Source organism: Rattus rattus, chromosome 4, assembly GCF_011064425.1.
Source record: "Rattus rattus isolate New Zealand chromosome 4, Rrattus_CSIRO_v1, whole genome shotgun sequence".
Classification (NCBI taxonomy): Eukaryota; Metazoa; Chordata; class Mammalia; order Rodentia; family Muridae; genus Rattus; species Rattus rattus.
Window position 1 is genome coordinate 113,299,985 of NC_046157.1, and position 20,159 is coordinate 113,320,143.

The 20,159-nt window shown below is 45.7% G+C and overlaps 1 protein-coding gene across 1 annotated transcript in view; it reads left to right on the forward strand.

Annotated features, from left to right (window-relative positions):
- Vwa3b (von Willebrand factor A domain containing 3B) overlaps positions 1–20,159 on the forward strand; it is a 162,773-nt gene that overhangs the window by 73,304 nt on the left and 69,310 nt on the right. Inside the window, 4 exon segments of the mRNA XM_032899725.1 lie at positions 2,796–2,950; positions 8,599–8,737; positions 9,972–10,103; positions 17,462–17,560. Coding sequence (XP_032755616.1) covers positions 2,796–2,950; positions 8,599–8,737; positions 9,972–10,103; positions 17,462–17,560 — 525 coding nt within the window.

Genomic DNA, 20,159 nt, shown 5'->3' on the forward strand with positions numbered 1-20,159 from the left:
GGCCGGTGTGACGAATCCTCTGGGCTGTCATGTTGCTCTATCCTGCTATGCTGCCGGTGACAGCCTGCCTCCACACAGCCGTATGGCTCGCTGGCCGTACCTCAGTCTCCTGGGGAAATGACATCATCCTGAGGACTGAGAGATAGGCAGGGAGGAAGCTTTTCTGTGTCAGCCCCAGGGATGTGTATGACTGAGATGGAGAGAGAAGGCACCATGGTAGAGGAGGTCCCTTCGCCACCCCCACTGGCAGCACGTTGTCGATCAACCTGGTCCTGACCACAGACACAACACCTGTCTGCTGGTCCTTGTTCCCATGTGACCCCAGAGTTCTTGTCCTCCCTAGCAGGGTCTGGTTTCCCTCTTGGGCCCATTGGCCTGATGTGGGTGGTGGCCCTTTCTCCTCCCGCTGTCCTGACTATTACTGCCTCATCAGGCTGCTACCCACCTCCTTGGGCTGTGCTGAGCCCAGCTCACCTGCCTCTGCTCTTGGTGAGTCTCTCCCTTGCCACCACTGACTCCAGCTCCTGTTTTCATTCTCTGGGATGCCAGTGCCACGTGGGTGACCCTTACAACACACGTTCATTTCTTTATCCCCTCTCCTGATGGCTTCCCCCTCCACCCCTCTCCCTGCCGCAATAGGTGGACCTTTGACCTCATTATTATGAAGAACTGAGACGTAGCCCATGCAGTCAGTTCTAACCATGCCCCTTGGATGACTCTTCCAGAGTGTTTCCTCTGTGACTCGACACCACCCCGATGTCAGCCCCCCTGCAGGTTATTATTCCTGCCACGTTTCCACTGTCTCCATCTGCATGCCCCTCCCATGCACCCTCAGAGCTTTACCCAATCTTAGATCATTTCCCCAAGCTATTTAAATCCAAGTTTGTGACACGTCTTGTGGACTGTGCTAGGACATTCCAGAGGCAATCCTCATTTGTGACGCTCAGTTTTGCCTTGGATGAATGATCCTACGGCAGGAAGTACTGACCTGGCTTCTAACACCCTCCACGTAGGGACTCATCTGTCACCCTTCATTCATCCCCCATTTACTTTATACCCTTAATGTTGCCCTCACTTCTAGGGCTTTCTGTCAGCTCATAAGTGTGCATGTGTGTGCGTGTGTGTGTATGTGCGCATACGCACACCTGTGTCGCTCAGAGGCCAGTGTCATGTGCAGCGTGCTCTTAACTGCTTTCCATCTTATTTCTTCTTTGGAGACAGGGTCTCTTACTAAGCCAGAAGCTCATTGATTTGGCAGCTGCCTGGCTAGCAGGCACCCAGGATCTGCCTGCCTCTGTCACCCCTCCCCCAGCCAGCACCAGTTACCTGGATGCTGCCACGCCCCACTATTTACAGGAGCACTGAGGGTCTGAACTCAGGTCTCTGGGCTTATGTGCTTGACCAGCTGAGGCCCCCACCCCGACACACACACCCCCGGGGGGAGGGGGGCGGTTGCTATATGATATCTGTTAACACACATGCATTTGATAGATTTCTCCCTGTGTGCACAGAGTCTCCCATTTCGTCAGAGTGACTGCTGCCAGTGTTTGCCTCTGCCTGAGGGACTCATCTGCTTTATTCTAGAGGCCATGGCACATTCTCTTTCTCCAGCCCTTCGGTTCTGTTCCTATGAGTTCTAGAATCTACCCCAACCATGCAGAGTCCCCACTGCTCCATGAACACTGGGATATATAAATCTTTACATTCAGGGATCAGTTCTAATTCCCTAACCCCTTTCTCCCTCCCCACCATCTTTCCCTCCCCCACCATCTTTCCTCCCCTCCCCTCCCCCACCATCTTTCCTCCCCTCCCCTCCCCCACCATCTTTCCTCACCTCTCCTCCCCCACCATCTTTCCTCACCTCCCTTTCCTCTTCCTTCCTTCTCTCCTTTCCCCTCCTCCTGCAGGAATCCCTGGCCTCTCGCCTCTGGCACAGATGGGATCACACATGTGTTTCTGACCTTGCCCACGAGCTCGAGCATGGGGCTGACTCTGGAACAGGGACCAGAACATCTTTGTTGAATTTAGAAGTGAATGGTCTCACTGTGGAGTTGTGCATGCGCTAAGAGATGTACAAATAAAGCAGAGATGGGGGCGCTCCCTGGCTACTTTTCTTCCTGAAATAGTTTCCAAGTGGTCTTGCTATTAGAGTTTTAGCCCCAAAGCCCAAGCCCTAGGGTTCCCCACAGAACAGATGCATCCATATCCCAATACAACATTCCGGTGTTGTTAGAGAGGCAGCTGCGAATGGCAGAGCAAGATTCCACCAACATGGCTGCTATCACATTGTGAAGTACAGCTGTTGGGCAAGCTGGACCTGGTTGATGTTGTCTCAGTTCCTGTTCTGTGAGGTTTGAGGTTGTTACTGTAAGAAGATTTCTGCCTGGGGGCAAGAGGCAGCTCATTCGGGGGTCACATGACTTTGAGGACCTGCTGTTCCTGGAATCCAGAGTAATTACATGTTTACTGGACACTCTCAGGTGCCCTTTTGGATGGTTTCGGTGGGATCTGGACAGGACATTGCCCAGTAAGATCTCTCAGCTGCTCTTTCTCTTTAAAGGGAGACACAATGTCAGGTATCCTCAGGCCATACTCGGGCTCTGCTCTGGAGATTAGCATGCCAGTGTGCTGACTTCCCAGGTGATGGACTCAGAGGAGACAGATACAAAATGGAGGCAGAGATGTGCAGATTTTATTCCGTTTTTAGTTACCTCGTGAGCCCAAGTCTTTATTTGGTCTTAGCAAAGGGAGTTTCTAAGGACCTGCTCTAGCCCCCAACTTTGTCCTTCCCTCAGGAGACCAATAAGAAGACTATCCATGCCAAATACTGCAACAGATTCATCCACATCCCCTGGAAGGATGGGAGCTTGATCCACGTCAACATCACCAAGGAGAAGTGCAAGCGATACAGGGAGAGAATCCACACAGCCCTGGCCAGGATCCAAAGGAGGTTGGTATTGTTGTATGACCAGTGGTCTAGTCGCTCATGAAATGCAGGTCAGTGTGACTTAGGACGAACTCAGCCGAATGCAGAGGACAGCAGACACAGTTGAGTCAAAGCTTCCATCTATAATCATTGACGAAGTTGTTAACAGCAAAGGGAAACACTAGCAATCGGGCTTCACCAGAAACAGAACAAGAACATGCTACTGTGTGTACATAGTCCGGTACACGTGTACATGTATGTGTGTGGAAAGGGGACAACAACGGAGGTTGATGTCCAGTGTGTGTCGTCCTCAGTTGCTCTCCTCCTTAGTTTTTGAGACAGTTTCTCACTGAATGGGGATCTCGTTGACTAGACTGGCTGGCCAATATGGCCCAGAGAGCTGTAGCCCAGGACTAGGGCTACAGACAGACACGTAGAACACTATACCTGGCTTTCCTGTAAGTGCTGGAACTCTGAGCTGAGATCTCCATGCGTTTGTGACAGGCGCTTTATCAATGGAGCCATCTCCTCAGCCTCCAGAGGAGCTGTTTTGAAGATGGTCATTAGGAGACTAAGCAGTGTTTCTGTCTGTGCTTTGGGAGTTCTGTGGGCCACAGTCATATCGCAGGCTATGCATCTAAACTCTCTCTCATGGAACTATTTCATCTCAAGAAAACTCTTACGTAGCTGTGGCATACTGGAAAATAATCAGCTACTGTACGTATTTTAGAAAACAATTCAAACGCACACTTCCTGCCTGCCTTTATCCTGCTATGCTCTTACGATCTGCCCACGCCCACAAGGCCTGCTATGCGGATAGGATGACCTCAGGCTTCACTTCATGTGGAAGATTTAAATTAACACCCTCAAGTCCCACATGTCAGGGGACAGTTTTAGACCATGGAGACCGAATTCAATTAGGCGTATTGTCTCTGAGGTCAATGGAGAACTGGAAAAATAGGAAATTTTTAAAAAAAAAGATGAAAATCTCATCTCTCCACTTGCTGCTTGACCCCGGGCACATTAGCTAATGACATTTTGCATCTGTTTCCAGGATTATAAAGTGGGAACAGTGACAGCATTTGTAAATTTGCTCTGCGGATTATGCCGGATGCTAAATCTAAGGTTTAAGCCAGTGGCAGTCCTGCCACAACCATTTGAAAATGAACACTCTTCCCACACTCCTGCCGTTTGGCTGCAGCAGATACCCGAATGCCTGGTATTCATGCCCAGAGTCCAAGCATCTCAAAAGCCACATGGTGATAGATTACTCACAGAAGCTGTCCCTGTGTGTAGAGCCCCCACTGCTAGGGTTTCAGAGATCATTCTCTAGTTTGTGTTTCCAGTCTTGCGGGGAATGTGGTGTTTGCGTGCGCTCCAGCCTCTGGGTCCCCTTGTCCCTTGCTGACCAGTGTCACGAACAAGCAGGATCTCTCTCCACTTTGTTTTCTTCAGTACCGTGTGAGAGTCAGCACCGTCTCTATCTTGCACATTTGGCAGAATTCACCATTAACACCATCAAAGCCTGGAGTTTTCCTCTCTGCAGAAAGATTTTTGTGGCCTAGAACCTAGAAAGCATCGAATGTGACTTACCCCAATTTGTTGGAAGTATTGTGCAAATTCTCCACACTGTTGCAGATTTTCTCTTCAAACTGTTGTGTAAATTATTGAAAACATTTTCGAGTGGTTCTTCCAGGTCTGGCAGCTTTTCCCTGGTTCTTCCAGGTCTGGCAGCTTTTCCTTTACTACCCTGAAGCTCTGTTAGTTGGTGCGTCAGTGTTCTCCTTGTGGATCAGCTCGTTTGTAATACGAAATGCCCTGTTCAACTCTGCTAACATTCACTCCGCCTTAACTCCCACGCTCGTTCCCATGGCTGATCCCTTCCTGTCCTTTTCTCTCTGCCTGTCTCTGGCTTGTAATTAACTGGTCTTCTTGGAGACACAGTGTGTACCACACAGTGTGTACCGGTGTTTGTGGTGTTGCGATGATTTACTCACTGACTTGGTTAGATTTAAATCTGGGACCTTGTAACTTTTTCTGTCTCATCTGTCTGCTTCTTCACTTTTTAACTGTGGTGCCCAGTTTCCTTTCTATGACTCCCGTTGTCTTATTAACCGTAAGGTTACATTTTGTCTTGACGTGCATGATGGTTTGACGTTTACACTGCACACACTGACCTCTCAGTCTACCTTCAAACAGGATCACACCGCTTTGTGTATAAGAATATCACAAAGTCCACTGCCACTCTCTTTTTCCAGTTACCCTGCACTTTAAATGCACAGCTTCTATGAACCCAATAGCAGTCTTCTGTGAACCCAACAGTGCAAACAGTCTAATTAGAATAAATACAAGTCGTACTTGCTCACGCCCCTTTCTATGGCTCTCCACCCCTTTACATAAACCTGGTGTTCCACCCGGCATTCTTTCATTTCTACCCAAAAAACTTTGTTGGTATCTGTTGTGGTTCAAGTCGTTAGCAACGAATTGTATTAGCACAGTTAGAGTGAAAATGCCTTTAATTTACTTCTCTCTCTCTCCTTTTTTAAAAAAAATATCTTTGTACTAAGTATAGAATTTACCAAGTTAAGAGTTGAAAATTGGGGTTGGGGATTTGGCTCAGTGGTAGAGTGCTTGCCTAGGAAGCGCAAGGCCCTGGGTTCGGTCCCCAGCTCCAAAAAAAAGAATTAAAAAAAAAAAAAAAAAAAGAGTTGAAAATTTTATCAGTTCTTTTTTAAAAAAATCTTCAATGTGTTCTGCCTGTGCGATTTATGATTTTTAAAAAAGACCTTTATTCTTAGACTTGTTCCTCTGAATACACTGTGGGTTTTTCTGCCTCTGGCTGCTTTTAATCATCAGGTTTCATCAAATTCATGACTTTGTTGTTTGCTATGGTCTCGTTCTCCTCTTTCTCACCTCTGCCTCTCTTTCCTCACTGTCTCTCTGTCTTTCTGTCTCTGTCTCTCTCTCTCCCCTTCTCTTCCTCTCCTCTCCTCTCCCTTCTCTTTCCTTCTCTTCCCTCCCCTCCCTTCCCTTATCTCCTCTCCTCTCCTCTTTCTCACCTCTCCCTCCTCCTACACCTCCTCCCTCTCCCTCCTCCGTCTCCCCCTTCCCTTTCTCCTCCTTTACCCTCCCCTCCCTTCTCTTCTCTCTGGTTTCTTTGACCCCCGTGGATCTGTAGGCACACTGTTTCCATCAAACTAGAAACATTTTTTAGTGTGTTTGTATTTCTCCCTTTCCTGTTCATTCTTGAGTCTAATTACAGACATACTCGTGCACTGCAAAATTGGGTCTAATTTTCTGTTTCTCTTTCAAACAATTCCCCAACGTCTCCTCTGCTCACTGTTGATACTACATAATTCCCTTTTCACTTCAGACGCGTCCCTCTAGGAGTCCTATTACGGATCTTTTAAAATTTTCTATTTATTATCATTTGTATTTATACTTGAGAATTTCATACATATATGTAATAAAATAGAATTATACCTAACCCTCATTTCCACCCTCCAACCCACCTATAACCCCTAACATGTCCTAAGTTTATGTCTTCTTTCATTTTTTTAAAAATAAGTACAAGTCCAGTTAGCACTGCTGTATGTGAATGGGTATGGGGCCCTCCCGGGGAGCATGAGGAACCCATCAGTGAGTTCACACTCCCAAAACTATGACTCCCTCACCCCACCCCACCCCCACCCCTGGCAGCTACCAGCTGTCCATAGTTCCTCAGTAAGGGCCGGGCCTGAAGAGCAGATCCCCATCTATGCTGTGTTTTGACTGACTTGGCATTGTGCAGGTCCTGCACAGGTAACCACAGCTATTCGAGTCTGTGAGTGCAGCAGCCACACCATGTCCGGGACCCAGCACTTCACGAGGCTCTTCCCCATTCTACCTTCCACTTCTCTCTGGTCCTGTTCCTGGACATGTGAAATGCATTTATAGTGACCACGTAACACTCTTTGCTTTTCTGCTAATCCTAATATTAGAATTCGTTGCTTTATTTCTGTTGACCAGATTTCCTACTAAACATGGATATTTTCCTGCTTCCTGGCACTGCCTGTGACTTATTTTCAATTTTTTCCCTCTCTCTCTTTTTTTTTTTTTTTTCTGGAGTCTAGGCGTCTTGAATTTTACAATGTTGGATGCTAGACTCTATCTTTAAGTGTTTCGTGATAGTGTGAAGTTGCTTAGAGCCTGTTTGAGTCTAAGTAGTAGTTTTAAGTCATGTGAGCGTATGAACACAGTGGTCTTCATCCTAGAGCTGATTTGGTTCTGCTGGTGAGGTAACTCCCCTGTGAGGATTCCACTTGACACTTTGCTCTGAGTGCTGGGAAAATGAACTACTAGTGTTAGGTGTGTAAACTCCAGTGAGCTCTCTTTGTATGATTTTTCTCCTTGGCTTTTGCAATTTCTTCACAAGCACACCCTGATCACCATTCAGTCCACAATTCCAAGCATACAGTGCAGATATGTACAGTGTGTGGAATATGGCTGTCCTAGCACTGGCTGCACCCATCTCCTCTCCGGTGTCTCTACCTTTCTATGCAGTAACTGTGCCATTTGCTATTTTGCCCTTCCAATTCCAGTTGCCTAAGACTTGCTAAGCTCCATCGAGTAAGGCCTTTTCTCTATCTTCTTTCCCTATCCCCCACTGCAAGTTTTTCCCTGAAGCTGTGAATCTCAGTGGGCACAGCAGCCCAGTGCACCCAGACACCTTGGTTGTTTCTGGCCCCTGAGGTTACTCAATCCCGTTTGCAGACTCCACAGGCCTCAGGGATGGCCGCCTTCACCAGCGGCATTGCACTGATTTCTGCCGTCAGAGCTTACAGCCTTTGCATAGTAGACAGCGAGAAGTAATTTGCTTATAGCTTTCTTTGCATGTGCTTTTCCGTTGTATTGATTTTCTTAGTTTTGTTCCACTTGAATTGATGATGGGAAGTAGAGGGCCTGATAAGAGAGCCAGTCTAAATGGGAAGTTTTCTTTTTTAAAAAAGATTCATTTTGGGGCTGGGGATTTAGCTCAGTGGGAGAGCGCTTCCCCAGGAAGGGCAAGGCCCTGGGTTCGGTTCCCAGCCCAGAAAAAAAAAACTTAAAAAAAAAAAAAAAAAAAAAAAAAAGGGGGTTGGGGATTTAGCTCAGGGGTAGAGCCCTTGCCTAGGAAGCGCAAGGCCCGAGGGTTCGGTCCCCAGACCCCAAAAAAAAGAACCAAAAAAAAAAAAAAAAAAAAAAAAAAAAAGATTCATTTTCATCAGTGTATGTGCCTGTGTGTGTGTGTGTGTGTGTGTGTGAGTGTGCGTGTGCATGTGCACGTGTGCATGCACGAGTGGGCTTGTGAGCACTGGCACATGCAAGTGCTGTCTGAAGCTAGAAGACAGCGTTCGGTGTCCTTGAGCTGGAGTTATGCGTGGTTGTGAGCTGGCTAATGTATATAGGTGCTGGGAGCTGGATATGAATCCTCTGCCAGAGCTATAAGCCTTCTTAACTGCCGAGCCATTTCTCCAGTCTCAAATGTAGGTTTTTCTGCAGAAAAGAAAAAACTGAAAGTAAATCTTCCATTCATCAAAGATCTGATATAAACAATGTTGCAGATCTCTGGGCTCTGTAACTGTAGCCCTGTGTTCTGATGAAGAGCTTGTTGCCCCCAGTTTCTATTTACTTTGTCACCTTTTCTTGCCTAGGATTAAGTGGCTACAGAATGGGAGTCACGCCCTCTTTGGCAAAGCCCAGGGAGAGCGCATCTACGTCCTCATTGACACATCTCGCTCGATGAAGAGCAGACTGAACCTGGTCAAGGATAAGATCATTGGGTTCATACAGGTGAGGGGGAGTGTCAGGCTCTTGTACTTGGGCTGGTGTGTCATAAATGCATCCCCAATAGTCATTGTCTAAAGTAGCTCTGAGCAGTGGACAGGGCCACACTGCATGATAGGGTCCCTGAGGAAGCCAGTCCAGAAGTGCTCCCCTTTGCCATCCTAGAACTCTGAGTGCTCCCTGGGAACCAGACTTGTCCTCTGCTGGGTTCTTTATGTCACCGTCACCCCCAGATCACTTAAGGGTGTGTCTATACTTTCTGCCTGGAGTTGTCCCTAACATATGATAACCGACAGAAACCACTATTGCTTTCCAAATGTTTATTATCTCGAGATCTTAGATATCCTATGTCCCTCAGGGAAACTATGTGAACTGACCCTAGTATTGCAAGTGGAGAGGATACCTGCTAATGCTACCAAAATGTCTACCGTGGTAGACTAGTGTGTGAGAAGTCTAAAAATGCCCTATGAGCATTGCGTTTCCTTACAGGATAGAAGTTGTCGAGAAACAGACTGCGTGACGAGAAAGGCGGTGTCCGTACATGAGCCGTTATTTGGCTACATGGATCCTATTCATCCAGTCTTATTAGTCAGTGTCTTAAAGTTTAGACAAGCATCTAGTTAGAGTCATAAATGAGCAGGCTCACGATGGCAGATCCCAGTTTCTGCCTCATTCGCCTGGGCTGCCCCTCACTCGTTTGCTTGGAAGCAGCTTGCTCCCTGAGTCTAGTTCCCGTTGCTCTGTTGTGCTAAGAGTGGAGAATGTTTAAGAAATACAAAATACAGCCCTTAGCTAGTTTCCCCAGGAGAAATGTGGGCTGATAACCAGCAAGTGAATAGGCCTGTGCCAAATAATAGCCCCTCTCAAGATGTGGTCACAAAACAATATCATATTGAATTTTCTTTCTCTAAGCATTTAACGTGTTTATTCCGCACTGCATTAATTTCAGTAATAAAGTTAATTTAATGTCACAGTATGACATTGCTTACACATACATATGTAACCTATAAAGCTATCAATACATTCATATATAACATCAGTAGAGGCCAGACATCCAGACTGTGTGATTTGACTCGAGTGCCTTTTACAGCAGAAACTTTTCTTTTCGATGGAACATAATTTTTAGCTAGTTTCTAGAACTAAAAATGGATATCTGAGAGATTGCCTCAAACTGAAAGTTCTTTTCGGCTTGGTTTACATTTGAGTGGTTTTATGGTTAAATAATAATCATCTCTTACAGGAACAGCTAAGATACAAGAGTAAATTCAATTTCGTGACCTTTGACGGTCAGGCAATTGCTTGGCGGGAAAAACTCGCTGAAATCAATGAAGATAATTTGAAACAGGCTCTGTCGTGGATTAGAAACATTAAGGTAAATGCCTACTGGGGTAGACTAGTGCTGGAGAAGTCTAAATATGTCCTGTGTGTACTGAGTTTCCTCGCAGGATAGAAATTGTTGAGAAATGCCTTGGGCGCCAAGAAAGGCAGTGTCTATACATGGACAGTTCTCTTGGCTACACGGATCCCATTCATCCATCTCAAAAATCAGTACCTTAAAGTTTATACAAGTATCTATTTATAGCCACCATCCCTTGGTATCCATGGGAGATTGATTCCAGGACCTCCCCCACATCCTGTAAGAGGCACAGATGCTCAAATCCCTAACATAAAATGCTGTGAGATTTGCAGAGAGCCCACACAAAACCTCCCACGCGCCAAAAATCATCTCTGCACAATTCACAATACCTAGTGTATGTTACACTGTGTCATTTAGGGAGTAAGTAAAAACAAGGGGGAAGCCTGTATAGGTTTAAACAGACACAATGTTTTATGTGTCTGTATTTATGTATGTCATATTAAATATGTGTAGATCTGTGCACATGAGTATAGGCACAGGTGTGCCACAGAGCTCCTGTGGAGACCAGAGAACAACCTTGTATGTTGGTTCTCATCTTCACTCTTGTTTTGGACAAGGTTTCTTGGTTATTTTGCTGTCCATCCAGCAGGGTAGCTACCCTGTGAGCTTCTGGGAACTCCATCTTACCATAGGAGTGCTGGAATTACAGATACGCACGGCTGCACCCAGCTGTTATGAGTCCTGGGCATCTAACCTAAGGTGTTCATCATTTCCAATAGCAAGGGCTTTACCCAATGAGCCATCTCCCCAGCCCTAGACACAATCGTGTGTGTGCACGTGTATATGTGCATATATCTTCTTTCCACAGTCGGTTGGACTTGTGGCTGTGTAAGCCTTGGACAAAGTGAGGTAGTTCTCTTTCCAAATCCGTCCTGGTCTCTGATTGCAGCTTCGTGATAAAAACAGACTTCAACAGATAATATTTTGGTACTCAGGTGCTCAGATCTGTCCCATCTGACACTCTCCCATCAGTGTTTCAAAGGTCCAAAGGGACCACTGCAGCTGTTCCTAACAGTGAACTTTGTTCAGAAGCAATGGACTCATGGAGACAGACAATACGGCCTGGGCATTTAAGGCCGAGAGGAGAAGGGAGTGGTGGCAGAAGGACACAGAAAGAGATGACATTTTTCAGGTCTGATTTTTCTTCGAGATCCTGAAAGCTGTTGTTTCTTGTCACACAGGCTATTGGGAAGGATTTTTTTCCCCCCGAGTTTTCTCTCACCTTGAGCTTCTCTTAATTTTGAACGCACTCCAGAACCATGTTGCATTCCATATATTTGAGACACTGAAAACTGAGACAAGGATGTTTAAAAAGTCGCTTAAAATAGCTCACTGCCAGAGTCTAGAGTCCTAGATTTGCCCTGCAGCCACACCAGTCATTACCTGAGCTCCCTGAATCCTGACTGATCAAAGCAGGCCCAGGCAGACACTGGGATGCCCCAAGATCTTTTGGGATTTTTGCCTTTAAAATGAGAAAAGAAGGAACTGTATTGTACAGGAAGTGAATGTCTTTAAGGAACTGCCCACCTTATCCTGGTAAGTAGTGTCAAGGTCAGACTCAACTGGTTACATTCCCCGTGTTACCAGTGTTCTCTTATTTTTACAAACTGTCAATCACGGGAGCCACACTGTTAGCTGGTGGCTTGCTGTACAGCCTTACTGGGTGGAAACGTCGTGGGTTGTGCTTGATTCACGTTGGCGCTCACTTATTAACTGAAACATAGGTTTCATTCAGAGCCCATCAGATTTCCTATAAAAACATTTCCAACTGCATTATTTCCTCAGTCTCCCCCAGCAAGAGGAAGCGTCTTGGTCTTCCCTGGATTTACGCCATCTTGACGATTTTGAAAAACACTAATGGTATTTTCTAGAATGCTCTTCAGATTTTTGGGCTTTTTGTTGTTGTAGTTGTGGTGGTGGTGGCGGTTGTTTGTTTTGTTTTCTGACACTGGGAATTGAATCAGGGCCTTGAACATGGCAGGTAAGGGTCCTCATTGGACTTCATTCTTAGCTCTTTGAATCTTTCAGGTTGAGCTTAGCATTGCTCAACTGCCCAGGCTGGCCTTGAACTTGCTATCTTCCTGTCTCAGGCTCTTCAGTAGCCGGGACTACGGGTGTGCACCACCATGCCTAGCTTCTTCCAGGACGGACCCTTGCTGGGTAGCCCAGGCTGGCTCCAAATCCAGCTTCCCATTAGCCTCCCAAGTGTTGAGGCTATAGCAGGAGTCACTGCGCCCAACCTACACTGAGCCGCCCCGTCTTCCGGTTTGCTGTTCTCTTGAGTTTCCCTCACTCTGCTCTTGCGTCGCGTCCTTCTTCCCATTTGTTCTGAGTGGGCATCACTCTGCCTTGTGAAGGTTCTCCATTTAGTAGCACAGACGGCTTCTGGAGGTATTTCCACTGTTCCAGCGTGAACTACTAATGGGCACAGATTTACGTGTTTTACTTAAGTTCCTATAATTCCTAGTAAGTTTGAAATGTCTTGTTTCCTTTTTTTTTTTTTTTTGAGCCATGAATTATTAAAAATCTGTTATTTGATTTCCAAGTGTTGGGAGGTTTTCAAGTTGTCTTATTCATTTTGACTCCGTGATGGCCCAAGGCATACTTGGCAAGACTTAACTTTTCAATATTGTAAACTGTTTTTCATAAAAAGTTAAAACATAGTAGAAATTATAGAAAATAAAGTAAAACATTTAAATATATAGAATGTGGCTACCACAGTGCTGGGTATTAAAGAAAATAACCATAATTGGACATTTCTCTATTTTTTTCCTTTATCAGCTCTATCACATCTTGCTTTGTGTTTTTTTTTTTGTTTTTGTTTTTGTTTTTTGTTTGTTTTTTTCTTTTTTTTGGAGCTGGGGACCGAATCCAGGGCCTTGCGCTTGCTAGGCAAGCGCTCTACCACTGAGCTAAATCCCCAACCCCAGCTTTGTGTTTTTAAAGACTCCATTGTTTGGCGCATATGTATTTAGAGTTTCTATGTTTGTAGATTGAGCTATTATTTAATGTCCTTTCTTGTCCTTAGTGCTTTCACTGCTCTGAAGTGTGTGGTGAGCCTGGCTTTGTGTGTAATACACGCACATCCTGGCACCTAGGAGGCTGAGGCAGGAGGATAATGAGTTAGACGACTTCTTAGCTACCTAGCAAGACCTCGTTTTAAAAACAAAACCCAAACCCAAGCAAGAAACCAACAACGCCATCCACAAATCTTAAAGTGTGCTATGTGAGATATTATTCCTGCTTTAAAAGAATAAATCTGTAACAGATCACTTTTACCCAGTTTATCTGTGCTACTACATTCAAAGCGACTTCTTGTAGGATTAAGTGGTCTGGTCATGACTGTTCGTGGCTCCCCGATCTCTGTCAAGTAATGGGTATTAAAGCCATGGGTGTGCATTGCTGACATCTGAAGCTCACGTCTACAGTTTGGTTATTTGCTTACTGTGTATCCTTAGCTTCATCCTTTGCTATTGCTGTCTCTCAGGTCCTTTGGTCTCTTGTAGCCCTCTGGGTTACTTTCTACTGTAGTGCTCTGTAGGGTTTTCTAAAGCTTGTCCTAGTGGCTTTCCTTATACAAAGTTGCCATTTATTACAGCTCCCCATCCCGATGTATTCAAACAAGCTTTCAATTTACACCCTTTACGCTCCATCCATCTTAAACATATTACTGAAGTGGCTTTCCTGTATTCAGCCAATAGATGCTATGAAACCTACCTCAACCGTATCACGTGACTGGAGAAATGTGGGGAGTTAAATGTAGCTTTCTGCAATGCCTTCCACACTCAGGGTTTGAGTTTCTACTAGTGCTTCTTCTGAGTTATAAGCTGTCATTAATCACCCTTTGAAGATGAGACTCCCAGCCACAGTCACATGCTTTACCATCAGCCCCGAAGTAGGTATTTTCACCAGATGACTTATGACTGCGGATTCATTTCTCTCATCCTTGAAACACGTTGGGCCACTTCCTTATGTCTCTGTGGTTTCAGATGAGAAGTGGCTGCCACCCAAATTGGAAATCCTTAATGGACACTGCAATATGTTATTTTTCTTTCATTGTTCTTAGGAAGGGTGGTTTTGTTTTTGTTGGGGTTTTTTTTGCCTTTAACTTTCAGAAATTTACACACAATGTATCTAGCTATGATTTTCATAGATTTTTAAACTATTTGGGTGTTTTCTCAGCTTCTTGAATAGTCTTTATACTTTTCAGCAAATTTGGATTAAAAACAAGAGATTTATTTTCATTATCTTAAATTATGCATATATGTATAAAGTATAGCTGTGCACACAAGTGCAGGTGCCCACATGGGTCAGAGGCATCGCGCATCCCCTAGAGCTGCGAGACACGAGTGTGAGCTACCCAACTTATGTATTGGGAAGTAAATTTGGGTCCTCTATAAAAAACAGTGTACATGTATAACCCCCAAGTCATCTTTCCAGCCCCCAAGGGGTTTTTAAAAAGCCATTCTTCTTGAATATTTTAATTTTTTTTCACTCTCTCTTTCTGAAACTCTTACAGTACAAATATTCTATCTGCTTTATTGTGTCAGAGATCTCTAAGCTGACAGCTTTTCTCAGATAAATGATCTGTTTCTGGTTCTTTGTGCAAAGACTGGTTTTTCTTTATTGCATTCTGGGCAATCTGACTATTGTGTCAGGAGAGCCTTCTAGTTCAGCAGGCGGACACTGTCTTTAGGTTTAGCCTGCCCGAGTTGGCTTACATGTGTGAGCTTTCACTCTGGTAGCCACTCAGTTTTCAGAACCACCTCACCCTGCTGGGACTCCCATTTGGCTCCCGCTTGGTGCTGACACAGGGGTGGAAGATATATCCCAGGGCTTCCTGTTCCCAGTGGGTGACCTTCTGGGTACATAGGAATAGACATTGCTAAGTCCGAGTCTTCTTGGGCCATAGGGTAAAAATGCAGGACCGATAGGTGCTTAGCCCAGGATATACCCAAATGTTTTTATTATCATCAGCTCTACCACTTTTTCAACATCCTGCTTCATGTGCAAGCTGCAGCAATAAAATTACTGGTCCAATCCTGAACAAGATAGGAAGCAGAAGGGGCGGGGGTGGGACATCATGTTCTATATTTCCTGCTCATCTACATGTCTTTAGTAGCCTTCCATGCCAGCTCCACAGTGAGCTATCCACTCAGCTAGAGTAGAAGAGCCAATGCCACACACATCAGTGTAGCAGGGTCAGCACATTGCTTAAGGCAGTGTCTCCATGTCGTCAGCACTGCCATAGGAACCCCTCCCAAGACAGTTTTGCTAAGATGTGTCCTCGCCCTAGCATGCTGCAGGCAAAGTGGGTCTTGGGTACTTAAGTATCCAAGGGTAGGGAGAAGAGGCACAGGGGAGAGGAGCTGTGTGGGAGGAGTCACAACTTCCCCACCTGGGCCTGGGTTTGAGCAGCTCTTATCAGAAAGGGCTCTGAGCTGGATACCTGTCATTCCTCAGGCCACCAATCTCCACCTCCTCTTCCGGTTCTTAGAAGGGAGCAGAGCCTGTTCACCACATAGAAGTTGAAGCTCTGACTTCCCTCCAGCTCAGGTGTAAGTGAGTAGGGCTCAGGCAGCACACGACCTCAGAGTGACCTTCCTGGATTTGAATCGAGAGCCAGAGAGCCCAGAGGGTGGGTCTACCAACAAGAACCCTGATAGTGGTGGCATACGCAGACCGGTGAAGCCTCTTGGGTGGCAGTGGGCCGCTGGTCTATCTCGTGTCTGACAGCGCCTGGTTTGGTGTAGCTAACCACAGCATCTGGTGTCCTGGTGGTGTTGCAGTGGGGCCCCCGCCAGGCAGGCTTGCAGCGGGACTGGGGCCTTTGCTGGTGTGAGGTCCGAAGCTTGGTTTCCTTGCCAGATGGCAGTGCTGGGAGCCCTCCAGATGCCCTCTGCATACATCCCCTCGGGCTTGGATCAATCACAGTTATTTCTTTTGCTTACAACCGTGGGTTGAATTGATACCCTGGGTCTGAGACAAGGAGGAAGGGTCCATCTTGCAGTCCCATGTATCTTACAGACAGACAGGGATTACATCTGGGTAAGGTTCATTTTTGTTTGCTAAAGTACATTCTAGCGAATCTGCATTTACCTGATTCATTCCACTCTGACTCATGAGATTTTTCTAATTTATAATTGTTTGATGTGCTTGGTAACATTGTTAAAAAAACCTATCATTATCTCCTCTTGACATGTATATATTCTTTTTCAAAAAATATATATGTTTATAAGTAGATATATATACACACACAAAGATTAAATATATATGTGTGTATATATACATACACACAAAGAATTATGGATGGTGTTATGATTAATCTTTTATGTAAGAGAGGAAATAAGCCATAATTTATTCTCTTTGATTTTAATTTATACAGTTAGTTCTCAGTAGCTATGGGGAACTGGTCCGAGGATTCTTCTCCCCAACCCCCACAAATACCAAAGTCAACAGATGTTGGTCATATAAATGGAGCATGTTTGCGTATGAACTATGCACCCCCTTCTGTCTGTTTTCAATCAATTTCAAGTTACTTATATCTAACACAATAAAAATACATCCATACTTACTACAGTAGAATGAATACTTGCTATAACATATTATTTGGGGAATAATGAATTTTTCTGATATTCAGTATCTGTGTGAGTTTTTTTGTTTTTTTTTTTTTTTGTAGCATTTTTAACTTGGTTGATTGACATGGAACTCGTAGGCACAGGCTTCCAGCTATGTTAGTTCATTTTTGTCATACTCAAAGCAGAACGTCAGGACCCCATGCACTCACATGAGACCCAGTAACACGCCTAAGCCTTCTAAGGTGTGGTTTCCACCGAAACCTTTGTAGACTGGATTTACGCTAGAAACATTCATGTGTTCATCATTAAAACGAGACCATGCTCCTGTTTGCCAAATTCGGGGTGGCGTGACTAAACCCTTAGTTGGAACAAACATGATCCCAGCCAGGAAGGATTCAGGCAGCTTGATTAAGCTCCTTCCTTAACTGAGTTAGCGGTTCACACAGAACCACACGGATGAAATTGCATTAAGACCCCTGCTGTCAAGACAGGAAATTCACAGCCTTGGCTTCCAGCAGACCTTGAACTGCCACCCTGGTGGCATATCTGAGACCTTGGTTTCTTGGGGGTTACTGGTCTTAAATCATTTTGTCAATGAAATTCTGCCTCTTCTTTCAGAAGTCCCTTCCCTTCCCTTCCCTTTTTTTCTTTTTCTTTTTTTTAATTGAAGCTGAGACTTCATTTCACTTGCTTATGTGATCTCTCTGACTCTCTCTTTTCCTCCCACGCCCACAGGTTGGGAGTTCCACAAATACCCTGAATGCCCTGAAAATCGCTTTTGCAGATGAAGAAACACAAGTGATCTACCTTTTGACAGACGGGAGACCTGACCAGGTACTCACTCAAACTGGACTGCTGCGGTCAGAGGTCGGCCGGGGTGGGCGCCGAGCTCTTCACAGGCAGAGAAGCTAATCTTGTTCATTCGGACCTATCATCCCCCACACACTGGGAAGCTGAGGCAGGGGAATGACAAGCTCCACGGGTGCTGGTTATAGAACAAGTTCAAGGCCAGCATAAGAAACTTAGCAAGACACTGTCTCAAATTTTTGAGACTTAAAAAGGAGCTTAAGGCTATAGACCAGGGGTTGAGTGCTTGCCTAGGCATTGGGGGGGGGGATCTGGGTTCAATATCCAGGGCTCACCCCAACCCCCAGAGATATGTAGAGATATGTCCCCGGAATAGGGACCCAGAACTGAAGTATGAAGAGACACCAAGGAACCCCGTTGTCCCCTATAACTGTGAGAAACACTTACGGGCATCGTGGTGGCAGTGGATATTTTGTACATAATGTGACCCACATTCACAGGCCCTGAGACCATGCCCAGGGAAGGAGACTCCTGCCTGCCTGCCTTGCACATGGTTCTGTTTTATTACATGCCAGGAACACGGAGATCGCTTTCAGCTTCTTTCCTTTGAGGGCCCAATCCAAACATGTCTCTGGGCAACATCCTGGGTTCCACCCCCAATTTTAGCTTCGCCCTCACTTTAAACAAAAGCGTTCCTTTCAACTGAAACATTCTTGGTTTTGTTTAGCCCGCCTGGAAAATATTTCAGAAGCATCTGTTCTGCTTCTTTCAAGCTTGTGAATGAAAGACGAGTACTCCGGGCATTAAGTAAATATGAGGATTTTCCAGGCCAGCACAATGTAAATCGACTGCTAAAGTGAATTAGTATCAACACGTACCCAGCCTTGGAAGATGTTTATATGCGCAGGCTGCCTGTTCTAAAATACCCCGTGTCAAATGGCTCAAGGATTAAATATCGAAGCCACTGGGTTTTACCACCGCAGTAGATTTACGGCAGAGAAATGGTGCTTCGGTGAAATTTAATTTGGAATGCTGTTTCTGTCAAAACTTCACTGCGCTTCCTACTCAGAAACAGTCTGTGACGCTTGTGTATCCCAGGTGGTGCCAAGGTTTGAGGCTGAGAAGGAGATCCTTGCCTTGGGGACTGCGCTCGATGTCTACAGTTCCTTTTGACACAGTCCAGGGGGTTGAGGCTGTCTGCTCTATGTCTAGCAGCACGAGGGATGGATTTGGCTATACAAGGGTTTTTCTAGTGGAGAGGGGCATGTGTCTGGAAAGGAGCGAAAGAGCTTTTTGAATGGGGGAGACCCAATTGTCCTGGGAGGTGGGTGCAGAAGGGTGGGCGTTTGGGGAGCAGGAGAAAAACCACCAGGGTATGGAGGGAGTGCGTAGTGAGGCAAGGATGTCCGGGCTGTCATACAGGTTAGAAGGGTGGGTGTCACTACCATGGGGACCTCATAGGAACAGAACTTATCATCCCTCCCTAGTTTGGAAACATGCCCTGGTAATGTCAGAGACAAGCCGGCTGGGCCAAAGCCTCTGAGGAGACTTGACGAGGGCCCGTAAGCATGTCAGCAGGAAGACCGGGGCGGAAGGGACCGGCTTGAGAGCTTGGGAGTGGCCGGCAGGGGAGTGGTGAAGGCAGAAAAGAGTTAACCACATTGTGGTTCATTATGGCATTAGGAACTCAACTGCAATTCCAATTAAGAGCAAACAGGTTTGGGGTGCCGAGGAGCTCACAGATGTTCAGAGGCCCCAAGAAACACGAGGACGCGGGTCTAATCATGTTCTTCCAAGGATCTAGAATCTCACATACATACATTCAAAACACATTCATGTAGTTTTCTGAAGACCAGTAACTGTCCCAAGAGACTGTGTGTGTGGCTCATTAAAGAGGATGCACTAAGGAGGGAGGGGACAGCTGGGGTCTGAAGAATGACAGTTATCCCAAAACGTAACCTATAAATGCTTAAAAGGGTTGAGTGTTCCTGTCCACGTTTTCACGCATGGGTCTCTGTATTTTGCGCTGCCTCGAAGATTCTGCCAACAAAGCAAGTGGATATCAGATATTGTGTTCTGTGTAAAACATATCAAGAGGTCCTTCTCCATTGTGTTAGTGTGAGAACAAGCTCTAGCCAGCTCATGGCTGGGGAGCCCCGAGATCTTGGGTCATTCTTCCCATGGGTTTAGCTGGAGGGAGGGGCTCTTGGAGTGGGGACAGCCCAGATTCGTTTGTCAGTTTTCACCAGCTCTGAGGAAGCTCACCATGTGTGAGCTCGCCCGTGTGATTCAAGATGCTCAACAGTGGTTTCTGCCCGGACGAACAAGTGGAAGATGTAGATCCAGGGATATCCACTTAACTGCTTGCATACAGGATCAGGCCAGCATTAGAAAGTGTCGCACATCTTTATAAAAGTCATCACACTGTAAAAACTTCAGAAATGTCAATCTTCATTAAGATGCAAAGAATCCCATTACACAGGTGTCCTCTGGTGGGCAGGGGTGAAGTCTGGTCCGACTTTGGCTAAGGTCATTTTAGAACTCCTTCAAGGTCAAGGTCTTTACAAATGGATGTGGTGAATACTTTTGCATCCTTCTAAGATGAAATTAATGGATGAAGCCTGAC